This window comes from Cibotium barometz, chromosome 27, assembly GCF_041138505.1.
Source record: "Cibotium barometz isolate CiBa-2024 chromosome 27, ASM4113850v1, whole genome shotgun sequence".
Taxonomy (NCBI): Eukaryota; Viridiplantae; Streptophyta; class Polypodiopsida; order Cyatheales; family Cibotiaceae; genus Cibotium; species Cibotium barometz.
The window spans coordinates 24229470-24242127 of NC_141072.1; the positions used below are offsets into that span (position 1 = coordinate 24229470).

Consider the following 12658-nt stretch of genomic DNA (forward strand, 5'->3'; position numbering starts at 1 on the left):
GGTCCTTTGCCAATGGGATGAGAGAGCTCTCTATGTCTTAATGAAGGTAATAAGGTATATATATTCATGGTGGTTCTCTCTCACAAAATGAATGAAAAGAAGGAGAGGGTAATGTAAGAAAAAAACCTACAATCAAACCTATCTAGCATGCATCATCAAGCAAACAAGATTCAAAATAGCATCATACACAAGCAAGAAGAGAAAATAAGAAGAGCTAATAAGTAAACTAGTGAAAGGGAATGGTTGTGTCTTGCTTATTATAAAAAATGACCTATATACAAATGACTAGTTTTTACACTAGCCCTACCAACTTAAAAATGGTCTGACACCTCAATTACTAATCTTAAGTAACTATGTACACTAGGTCCGTGGAATTTTCCTATTTAATGACATTAAGCACATGGTAAGGCTACTTTATATGTTCCAACACTGTGTAACAAAACTTAAGTGTCTGTTCAGATGGGTAAGAAGGCAAAATGCCTTATGGTAGTTCAAGCACGTGAAACCATATTAATCAACAAAGTGGTTTAACAATAAACTAGTAGCATACAAGAAAATAGGGAACAAATAGTAGTATATACATTGTGACATGGTTTGGGGACTCGTTCATCGTCTAATCATGTGCATAGGCTACTTTTAGTCTCTATGTGCTCAAGCATGAGAAATAGCAAGTCTATGATTGGGTTTTTGAGACATCACCTAGTGACTTATTGGCTTCCAAAGTAGTCTCTAAAGGGATGTCTACTATAAGTTATCTTGTATGGTTTGCAAAGGTCTTGGAATCTTAACACCCACAAAATCCAAACCTTTGATTTGCAACAAGGAAAGACTATTAACTTTACTGTCTACATTGCACAAGTACTACAGTGTTTGATAGATCTACCCTTGCATGCTCATTCTCTATTGTTTTGTTTTTTGTTTAGACAAAACTATAGATTGGTTAAATTTCATAGGTCATGTTAACCTAATCCTTCTTGAGACATTTTACCTATTGTGAATAAGGGTATTAAAAAAATGACTTCATTTTGGAGAACCCTTCAATTTTCCTTCCAGTACTTTCAAGGTATTTTGGTGTGCGCTTAAATTTCAAGTCACTGTAGGGTTCAAATACGTTCTCAAGCTTCAAATGATGCTTAAAGTTAACCAAACATTGCAACCATGAAACCTTAAGAGATCACTAGAACCTTAACCTGAAGCCCAATACGATAGGGTGCGAGATGTAAGAGTTGATATGTATAAGTATGTGTATTTTTGTGTATACATTTATATTTAAAAAATGTAGATATGTATATTTATACGTATATGTGGATACATGTGCATATATATATATATATATATATATATATATATATGCACGATGATGCTAAAAGTCAGTAAGGAAGCCGAAGCGAATATTAAAGGCTTTGTACGTTGAAGAAAATATAAACGTCATTTTGGAGTACAAATTAAGGCAAGTTCAATGGATCCTCAAGTCATTTTGATTCTTGAAGTACCAAGGTACTAGGTGTAGATTAACAGCCAAACGGGAGTAGTAGGTAATTTGTACTGGATTGTGGTGTAAATCGTGATGTGCTGTCAATTGTGTGGGAGTCTGTGATGTGTTGTGTGGGAGTCAGTTGTTAGTGTAGAGAGATGACGACCACGGCAAGAACAAGGCCAGGGCAACGAGGGAAGAGCGCACGACGGTGGAGGAACGAAGAGCTAGAGGCCCTTTTCGACCCTGGCACCATAAGCACAACCCTCTTGCGAAAGGCTGCAAAACAAACAACACCCACGCAGCACACGCGGCCTCTACAGTGATGGACGGCAAGTTGCGGCCACGCCATGATCTCTCATCTGCCCTACTGTGATCACCAAAAATAGTTAAGCAGGTGCGGGATATGGCCACCACTACAGCTCCTGCGTTCAGCAGCACCAATGCTATGGGAGGGATAAACAGTGGTGAGTTACAGTTCACCGCAAAGCCCTGCACGGGCTGCTGCTGCTGATCATCATTAACATCATGATCATTGGAAGTGCTGCTGCTTACGATGTGTTGTTTAGGTGTCACGACGAACGTGGTTTCGGACAGGCCTGCAATCTTTTTAAGCACCTTGAAGGTAGCGAAGACGTTCGAGGTAACCGCCACGATGAACTCCATTCTCTCGTTGTTCCACCACTCCCTTGGCCCCGCACCTAACAACATGCTCTCATAATAGCTGGTCCAATACACCCACACAAATAGGCTAATTGGGATCAGAATTGCTGGATCATCATCATTAATTATATACTTAGATTATAAGAAGCTTTGATGAACATCTTTCATTAAGCGCTTGCACTAAACACGGCACACCTTCGGGAGTAACGGCCTATCTGCAAGCAACGACAATGCTGGCAGCAACGCATATGTGAACAATGGAATGCATGCTAGCGGACTTAAGAAGTAGCATATGTAACTGATCCTTTGAACTGCGATTAGCCCTTGAGTTTTTCTCACTAAAAACGGAGAGTTGGTGCTGAATAAAATCTCTAGCCATCCCATGCTGAATCTTTCTCTCGTTGTTAAAGCATCCTCACTCGTCGTAGGGCACAGCCCAAGAATGCTGGAGGGGTCGATGGTGCATTGCAATACACTGACCTCCAGCCTCTGTTATGAATCATTAAACACGTCATCAAGTCTTCCGTTGTAGAGCCGTAGATCAAGCCAATCTGAAAAGCCATGATGCACATGCAATGTGTAAAACACTAATACTACATAGTAGTCGTTTTAAGAGACTGATAATTTATAGCTACTGACACTTTAATTAGGTGCCACTGGCCAGGGCCTGAAACTTGAACCTACTCATTAGTAGGCCAAGGTGTTACATCCACCAAGGACTATATATATATATATAAGGGTAGCAAATAAGGGTACATATAACATAACAAGGGTACATATAACATAACATTTGAACCTACTCATTAGTAGGCCAAGGTGTTACATCTACCAAGGACTATATATAAATATGTATATTATATATATATATATATATATATATATATAAGGGTTGCAAATAAGGGTACATATAACATAACATAACATGTCACACAATATGGTGTGCATTAATCTCATTACAGAACAAATACTTATGAAGCGGGGGTACTGTACCTCTTTGCCCCAACTTGTCTTGTGTTCATAAGTGCAATCAAGCAATTTAATGGCCTCCTCTATCAAGGCATGGCCATTCAGGAGAGGGCTATAGTTCCTCATGTTTGATGTTATGCTTTGGGCACAAATAGCAAGACTTTGGCAACGGCCCAATAGCTCTGTTTCACGTCCTGCATCAACCCACACAGTACTGTTAGCTGACATTATCCAAATTGAATTGTGAGCTAATTCTACAGTATAAGGTCTTCGTTTGAAAAAAAGAAAAAAGAAAAAAGAAAAAAAGAATCTCAGTAGCATAATTTAGAAGTTATTAGTGGGTTTAGGTGGAAGCTTAAAAACCTTGAAAGACAACCTAGCTCTCCATTTGAGTAGTACACGTCTACTCAAGAATAGCTTAAATACTTACCATTAATCATGACCTTATCTGTCCCAACAACAGCATGTGGCTTGTTGCCATACAAGGCTTCTCTCTTGTGAACGCACCCTGTCCCAAGGTATGCCGGACCTTGGAAGCCATCCATTCCTTTCATATACATCTGGAGTGAGGAATTACCTTAGCAAATGTTCTTATCCCTTAAATGCGCCCACAACTAGAGAGAAAAGGAAAATCTTAACAATTGCACAGAGCCTTGTACACGTATACAGGCTGCAAGGGCTTCAACGAATCAATGAATAGTGCAACGGCTAGTGCACTTCAGGGCACGGACATCCAAAGTTTTGCACACTTCAGGCTAATAGAGCTTGAGATTTTGTCCTCGCCTTGAATGCTAATGTAAAGCTTGTATTCATGATCATTAGTTGAATGTATACCTCCATGGTTGTCTTCATGCGATTTCCGTAGATGTCATCCTCGTCTACGCTTTCAAAGCATTGAGGAAACTGCACAAAGCCCGTTTCTCTGCTGGTGCCCAGGTCCATGAGAAAGCACAGGGCTCGCAGAATGGCTCTGGCGTCGTTCACGTACATGTCACAGTCCAGGTTCAGAATAAAAGGGGCGTTTGTAAAGACCCCGGAGACGCGGATCTTGGAATTTATAAAACATTAGTTTAGTAGGATTGTTCAGTGAAGCGGCTGCACCTTATAATCAGCGTCATGACAATGGGTAGAAAAAGAGTACCAATGCATTCATGGCACCGGCTTTGTAGTGATGGCTGTGCTCGGGACGCTTCTCGCGGGAGATATACACAAGGCACGGTAAAAAGTCAGCTTCACTTTCAGGCTTCTCCACACATATCTGTGCAAAATTTCATCAACAACATCAGTCTAAATAGGGCAGCCCACTGTCTACATGTGGTGGACGTGGTAGACTATAGTATTACAAATTACATCTTAAACATGCTTTGATTAGGGCCTAACCTCACAGTAGGGTGGATGATTGTGGTGATCGTAATTGGAAGCCCACGATGAGTATCGGTCATGTCCATCGGAACTAGTTAATTTGTCGAGTAAGAGCTTGACTGCTTCCTCCTTTGAATTACTGCAGTATTTTGCGGCCATAGAGCTTAATCGGCTTTGCAGCGCTTCGTACTCTGCCTGCAGATCGGGATATGGTGATTAAAGCCTGAGGATATGATTAAAAGTATGGTCACTAGCTAATTGTACATTAACATGAGAAAGAAAATACATAGGATACCTATAGGGCTTACCTTCGTGGCGTGCCACTCCTTTGAGTAGCCTCTGAGCTGGGCGTCAGCAGCAGCGGCCTTGCTAGCGAAGTGGGGACCAGGGGCCCGCGGCTCTGTTATCTGAAATCGCTTGCAAAAGGGCACCCATGCCCTGGCAAAGGTGGCTGCCTCCTTGAGAGCCCAGAGCGTGAGGAGGGAGCCTCCGTCGTCCGACACATAGCAGGCAAGCTTGTCGGCCGGATAGTCTAGTGCTAGGACAGATAAGACGGTGTTGACGGCGATTAACGGTGGCTCTTTCATCGGGTCAGCCGTGGTCACAAACACGTCCACCGGCGGAAGTTCTGGCAAGTGGCCGGAACTACACTCAAACATTGAAGAAATTTTAAGACACTGCATCGATCCATGGGGACCATGGCGCTCAACAGCTATGCAATAGAGACGTGATGTTTTTGGTGAAGGTGGGAATTGGTAGAGCTGCTAGCTACACCACTATACCTTATCAAGGCCAACAGCCTCTCCGGGTGCGTTTCGCGCTCGACAAGGAACCACTTCGCGAACATGAAAAGATGAGTCGAGATCCCTAGCCACACCTCGCACGCCAACGCTACAATCACGAGGCCATCCAAGCAAGTGCAGGTGCTAACGCGGTAGATCAAAAATAGAACACAGAGCCCCGTGCGAACAAGAAGGACAGCCTTGTGGTAGATCTGATTCTTGACAATCTTAGAAGTAGCAACATATTCGTGGAGATGGAGATCAGAAGACTGTCCTCCTCCGCGTCTTCCTCCTCCTCCTTCCATATATTATAGGTTAGTTCGTATACGTAGCCGGAAGGGGGAAGAAGATGATCACAACTGAGCTGATGGGAAGAAGGGGGAAGAGATGACTTCTTGTGAAGGCCCTAAGAAGATGATTACAGTTGAGCTCGGGATACGGCCCACCAGCAGTACAGGGACCGGCCAATTTCGATAATGGAGGCAGTGTCAGGAAATTTCGATAACGGGCTCCGGCAATGCCCGAAAAAAACCGGGGTATGGTGTAATCCCACCTGTAGATTTTTAACTTTACCTTTTTCCCAAAAAAAAATCAAAGGTTTTAATAACCTCCAAGTTGGGCTTTAAAGGTTTTTAACCTTTAAATACATAACTAGAAGGTTTTATCATTTGGGTGAGGTGAGGGGAAAAAGTATTTCAAGGGAACCTTCTATACTATCTCTTACGTGGCTTGCGTTGTCGTCCATGTGTCAACTTCTTTTGCGTATGCGTCGCTTTCTCTTCTCTGGGCCACCACGTCCTATTTAATGCTGGGCGGTCGGTTGTAGAGGTTGCAGGTGTTGCAGCTCTCAGGTTGCAAGTCGCCGCCCCTATTCGACTTCATGGCGTTTTGGTCCGCTCCCCTCCAGGCCTCCTATTTGCGCAGTGCCCAGTGAGCTCTTCATGTCCTTTTTTTTGCCAACTCCCGACTGTGCAGGCTATTGGAACCGTCGACATCCGTGCTCTCCTCCTATCGGGCAGTGTCCAGCTCTCTCTCTCTCTCTCTCTCACACACACACTGTGTCGCGGATTGCTTTTTTTGTTGGCATGCAGGCTTTGGGAAGCGTGGACGTGCAAGCTCTTGGAAGTGTCGAGACGAGCTCTCCTCCTATCGGCCAGTGTCCCAGCGAGCTCTCTATCCCCTGGTTAGCTTCTCTCTCTCTCTCTCTCTCTCTCTCTCTCTCTCTCTCTCTCTCTCTCTCTCTCGTGGACTTGCAGGCTTCCTACCAGGCGACATGGCAGCGTGTGACGGTCGGCCATGTAATGGGCATTTGCCTCAAGGGCTAGCCAATGATCCCGCGTTTGCCGTAGCCGGTTGACACCGCCCCTTCCTCCGACCATGTAGTGGTTGTTTGCCTCTACGTCCTTCGACCATGCATCAGTGCTACCATGCAATGGGCGTTTGCCATGCAGTGTGACGGTTGACACCGCCCCTTCCACCCGCCATGCAGTGGGCGTTTGCCCCTCCACGTGTCTCATTTGTGTGTTTCGTGTGTGTGAGTGTGCGTGCGTGCGTGCGCATGTGTGTGTGTGTGTGTGTGTGTGTGTGTGTGTGTGTGTGTGTGTGTGTGTGTGTGTGAGAGAGAGAGAGAGAGAGAGAGAGAGAGAGAGAGAGAGAGAAAGTGTATTTGAAATTGTGTGTGTGGGTGGGTTTTTAATTGTTTTTAGTTTTTTTAAAATGTTAAATTTTTTAAAATATATTACTAATTTGAGTGTGTGTGTGTGAGAGAGTTTTTTTAATTGTAGTTGAAAATTTTTTAATTATGTCGTGTGTGCGTGTGTGTGTGTGAAGAGAGAGAGAGAGAGAGAGAGAGAGAGAGAGAGAGAGAGAGAGAGAGAGATACAAGGAGAGAGAGTGTATTTTGTGGGTGGGTTTTTAATTGTTTTTAGTTTTTTAAAAATGTTAAAATTTTAAAATGTTTTATTATTTTTTCATGCATCATCTTAGCAAAGGTCCATTGTCTTCTTCTCTTAATCTTGGATTATATTTATATGTTATGTGTATGTGTGAAAAATATTTTAGTTTTGAGAATAGAAAAGTGTGTGTGTGTGGTGGTTGTGTGTTCTTGAAGTTTGCATATGTCTTGCATTATATTTCTCTTTTATGTGTATGTGTGTGTGTGTGTGTGTGTGATTTATTTATGTTTGTGTTTATATATACATATATATGTATACATATATATTTTATGTGTGTGCATAATTTATTTATGTGTTGATATATATTTATATATATATGTATGTATATATACATACATATCCAAAGAAAATGGCAGAATTTGATGGGCAGGTCTCTGTGGTGGTTGTCAAGAGGCAGAATTTGATGGCAGGTCTTTGTGGTGGTTATCAAGAGGCTCCAAAAAACAAGTTGACTGTCAAGGCAGTCTCGAGGAGGCTATGGTGAGACTGACAGGGAGGCAATGGAGCTAAGCAGGGAGGCAGCCATCAAAGTTGAGAAGGGAGGTGCAACTTTGATAGTGCACTCATAGTACTAGTGTCGCGACCCGTCTCCGAGGCAAGAAGCATTTTACATTTAGGTACATGCAAAAGAAGCATTTTGCATTTAGGTACATGCAAAAGAAGCATTTTGCATTTAGGTACATGCAAAAGATGTGTAAAATCACTCTTCCTTTCCTTTTAGAAGCTAGGCAAATCGAGTTACACACAAACACGCATAAAGATGTACGTATGTATGTACATGTACATATGAGTACGTGTACGTGAAATCCATTGAAACCATACATGCCACAATTGGAAGATATGTGTAAGTGTGTGCGCGCCTATGAATGCATGTGTGCATGTCACATACACACATGTAGATATGTGTCTATGTATGCGCACGCACCCATAATATCCATAGATATACTGGTCACACTCATACATATATGTATAAATCGCCCTCAACTTGCCAAACTAATATATAAAAACATTGTGAATGCCATATATATCCATATAGAAGCTCCTAGCATTACAAACCCATAAAATGATGAGTATCTTAACACACATGAACACAACCTCAAAATAATCTTCGGACAATAGGATTCTCTCTCCTTGGTAGCCTATATCCCGCGCCTCCATCTGGAAAAATGTATGCCATAAAAAATACTAGCATTGAAAATATAACTCTCGTAGAAAAAAGTTGGATAAAGATAAAAGCTTACAAAACTCATTCGGTGGATCAATATTTGAGGCGAACGGCGTTTGAATAGGCTTGCAAACAGCAAACCGAAAAATTTTGTATTTTTTGGTGCCTATGCATTGAAAATCTAACTTATCAGGCTTTTCATAATCCACAAAAATTACACGTACACGTACATGAAGCTGATCTGCAACCTTCCACAATCGTAGATTGTAAATTCCTAGGAGCACAAAGCTCTCGTCGTCGTCGTAACTGTCTCAACCATACGAACCCAATAATAATCTGGGTTCTAAAAAGTGAAGATATTCCCTGTTACAAATGAATGTTTCAATAAAAATATAAATTAATCAAACAAAACACCAAAGCTACATAAAAAGAAAGTTTGTATATATACCGTAAAACACTAGTGCTCTCTAGTTCGATAATTAGAGAAGCTGTTGCTTGGCCTTCCCAAAATGAAGGGTCTACAATTCAGCCATGAATATTAAATAAATCTTGGAAAACAATAATACCTAAATTATAGCAAACATCTAAAACATTTACCTTCAATATCTTGTCCATCACCATAAACGAATGAAAATGATCTCCTTGCCACATCCATCCTAAGCAATATATCCCTGATATCAAATATAACACACACACTCTCTCTCTCTCTCTATATATATATATATATATATTTATATAATACACACACACACACACACACACACACACACACACACACAATATAAGGGCACTATATATAAAAGCAATCCAATAGGAAACAAAAACTGCACTTGCACATCTTCAGAAACATTCTCCAATCAAATGCTTCCTTCATTGCACAAAGATAGGTATAAATGTAGTCTCTTACATTTGCAAACTGCCATTTACATTTAAATTCTTCAACTTGCCATTTGTAAAATCTCCTTGTAGACAACATTGGTTGTGAAGAGTTCATTTGAACCTGTTGTGCCACTATCATATTCCACAATATGCTTTGCACACACTTTCATTACATTGGATGATCTAACACGTGACATAGCGATGTATAGTTGTCCATGTGTGAATACTTGTTTGGCCAGATAAAGTCCCAATACACTCAATGTTTTTCCTTGGGACTTATTTATTGACATACCAAAAGCTGACCTGACAGGAAATTGCCTCCTTCTCATGTCAAACGACAATTGAAGCATAGTAGGCACAAATGTTATCCTGGGAATAAACACTGTCTCAAATGTTTGTACCTGTAATGATTTTTGCTTCTATCACCTTTGAGTTAAATTACTTGCATATCAATCTCGAATGGGATTTTGAAATGTGAGTGAGCTGTACGACCATTTCCAGACGATGCACATATTGGAATATTAGGGATTGCACTAGAGAGTGAAAGCCTAATTGCCACAAGCACAAAGCTTAATTATAACCTTAAATATTAATGCTACTCTAATCAACATAATCAAAGAAGATTAAGATAAACATAACTAGCACAAAGCTAGAAGTGAAGCAAGAGATTAACACATAGTCAAGCAAAGAGATAAGCTTGGGACAAGTGTTTCCACAAAGGAAGGTCACAAAGACCTATCAAACTTGCTCATTATTCACAGAGAAAGATACAACTTATATAGGCTCCAAGAGACCTTGTAGAGCGGTTCTCTCTACCGTGCAATATAGTGCTCATAGAGTACTATACCGATCAACAAATGTGTTAAGAAACACAATGTCAATCCGAGGACTCGACCCGATTAGTGCATGAAGGCTTATCCCTTGAGGGAGAGCTCACATACACGAACCACCACTTGACGATTCAACCATTCAACACCTCAATCAATCTCTCAATCCCTTAAATCCACTACACTAATCAAGAGAACAAGCAATGCATGGCAATCTCTTAAACCCATTCAAACATTGATTAAATCTTAGCTTTCTCTAATGCCAGCAAACCCATAAGCGTGTATCTACTAACCCACAAGCTTAAGCAAGCATAGAATGTAACATTCACAAACCCACAAGCTCATAGAGAGAGTCTATCCATGAATAACTCATTGCCAATGACGTGGGTAAGAGCTTTCATCAATGGAGACTACACACACACACTACAAGCATGCAGCATACACAAGAGAAAGAAAGAAGCATTCAACTAATCATAGATTAATCTACTTCAATGATGCTAAAATAGATTAAGAGAAAGAAGTGGAGCTATACTCATTGGAGCTTGATGCTCATTAGAGTACAATAGAGAGAGAGTTAGAGAGTTGCCATAGCTTGAGAGCTCAAGAGCTTCACTCAATAGCTTATGAGAATGGTGGCAAAAACGTACACTTTCTTTAGCTAACATCTCTTTTGTAACAGAGATGTCACTAACCCTAATCCTAGGCCTCTTTCACACATGGGCAGACAACCCCATAAGTGAGCCTTGCTTAATACACTTAGAACTCTCATTTAGAGCCCACATTGGCCTAAAACGATTTTTTTTTTTTTTGGAAAAAAGATCCTTCTATTAGTTAATGAGAAAACGCCATAAGGCTACAAAGCTCACCTCGCAAGGAGGGATAAAAACACAGTGAACTCCTGAGCTCCACCCCCGTGGCTGGCCGCTCTCTGGGAGGGGCTACCTAATAGTACATGTGGGAGGTGAGAAAAGCCAAACTGGAGGCCTGTAGTGCCAAGTGACATCCTCGCCCCTCGCGGTGAGGAAAGGGCCAGGCTGCCAAGTGCGGAGGAAAGCCTTGCGGCGCCCTCTCATGCGGTCCGAGTCGCCCCCCAGTGTATGAATGATGTCCACCCAGTGTATGAATGATGTCCACCCAGAGGGCCTGTATGAGTTTCCCCCAGTGTATGAATGATGTCCACCCAGAGGGCCTGTATGAATGATGTCCACCCAGAGGGCCTGTATGACCTCCGCCGGTGGAGTCGCCTGGCGGTCAATGGCCTCCCTGCATCGGGCTCTCCAAATGTGCCAAGCTGTCATGCTGCTGATCAACTCCCATCTGTGCCCGACCCCCTCCTGAGGGGCTGCCGAAGAGAAATCTGGCATCGGAACCACCACCATCACCCTGTCAGAGACCTGGATGGTCGCACTGCCAGGGACGTCCTCATATCCAAGGGCCGGGCCGCTGTCCGTGGCCCAAGCCACCGCACCCCACGTCACCAGCATCTCACCTGGTGAGCCTGCAAAAACCATCCTGAGAGCGCGCTGCCAGACCTGCTGTGCCTGTGGGCAATCCCATAAGCAGTGCCGCTGCGACTCCTGTGCATGGCCGCACCGAGGGCAGGACCCTGGGTGACCGCCGAAAGCTAGCCAAGCCCCCACAGCCAGTCCTCTATGCGCTGTGAGCCAGAGAAACAGCGTCACCTTCCGGGGCCGGAAGCTGGCCCACCAAAGGCGCTGCCAGAAGTCCCTAAGAAAGGCAGGGGAGAGCCCCTGTTGCCGCCAATGCTCGGCCGCCGCCGGGGTGCTCGCTATCCTGTGTCTCTGAATCCGCCGCCCCAGCCTCGCTGTGTACTGAAAAAAGGGAATGCCTGGGCTGGTAGGGGCCAAGTAGGGATCTCGCCAAAACCACTCACCTGGATCCCACTGAAGGCGAATAAGAGGCCTGCTGTCCCAAGCCCATAATCTCCAAGAACAGTCCTCCCCTATCGAGGCCGGTGAGGGGTCTACATGCCACTGTCTCTGATGAAAGCCGACCACCCGCACCCTCTGAAGAATACATCCCTGGAACCCATCCAAATCTAGTCGTGTCCTTTGAAGCTGGCCACCCTCTCCCACCTCGAAAGTGAGTGGGGCGACTCTCTCCACTGTGCCGCAGACCGCTAGAAGGATCTCATGCCGAGTAAAGACACCCATCCACTGTGGAGGTGGAGGGTCCTGTACTGGGGTCCGCCACTCCCGGGGGATGGCCGCCTCAATGTCCTGTCTCATCAACTCTCTGCCCCTCATCCCACTGAGTCTCCTCTCCTGAGCCTCTAGAGGCAGCTGCTGAAAACCTATCCAGTCGTCTAGGGACTGGGCTGGGCCAGAGCTCAGCGGGCCCCACGACACGTGAGACCGCGATCCAACCATATGGCCACTGGGGAGACGAATCAAGGGGTTCCAGATCAAAGGCTGCCTCAAGCGCTCCTCATCGGTGCCCGGGGGAGTCTGGAAGAGTGACGGCCTCAGATGCGACCAGGCCCTCAGAAGGCTAGCTGCAAAACGCTCCTCGAAGCCAAGGCCCACTCCTCTGGATCGCTGCTCTGTAAAGATCCACCTGATGCT

General features: G+C 43.8%; 1 protein-coding gene across 4 annotated transcripts; it reads right to left on the reverse strand.

The window, feature by feature from the left end:
- Positions 1–1389: 1389 nt before the first annotated feature.
- On the reverse strand, positions 1390–5744 carry LOC147623204 (cellulose synthase A catalytic subunit 7 [UDP-forming]-like). 4 transcript variants are annotated; one of them, XM_086821286.1, is made up of 9 exons: positions 5248–5743; positions 4774–5110; positions 4484–4660; positions 4245–4361; positions 3938–4150; positions 3534–3663; positions 3128–3297; positions 2333–2626; positions 1390–2198 (listed from the first exon to the last, which is right to left on the reverse strand). In XM_086821286.1, the coding sequence occupies exons 1-9, from the start codon at positions 5550–5552 to the stop codon at positions 2190–2192; spliced, it is 1752 nt and encodes a 583-aa protein (XP_086677412.1). In that variant the 5' UTR covers positions 5553–5743; the 3' UTR covers positions 1390–2189. The 4 variants fall into 4 exon arrangements, 2 of the variants coding, with proteins under 2 accessions (XP_086677412.1, XP_086677413.1); XM_086821287.1 differs by lacking the exon at positions 1390–2198 and having other exon boundaries at positions 2333–2688; positions 5248–5737; XR_015269345.1 differs by lacking the exons at positions 1390–2198; positions 3534–3663 and having other exon boundaries at positions 2489–2626; positions 5248–5744.
- Positions 5745–12658: the final 6914 nt, after the last annotated feature.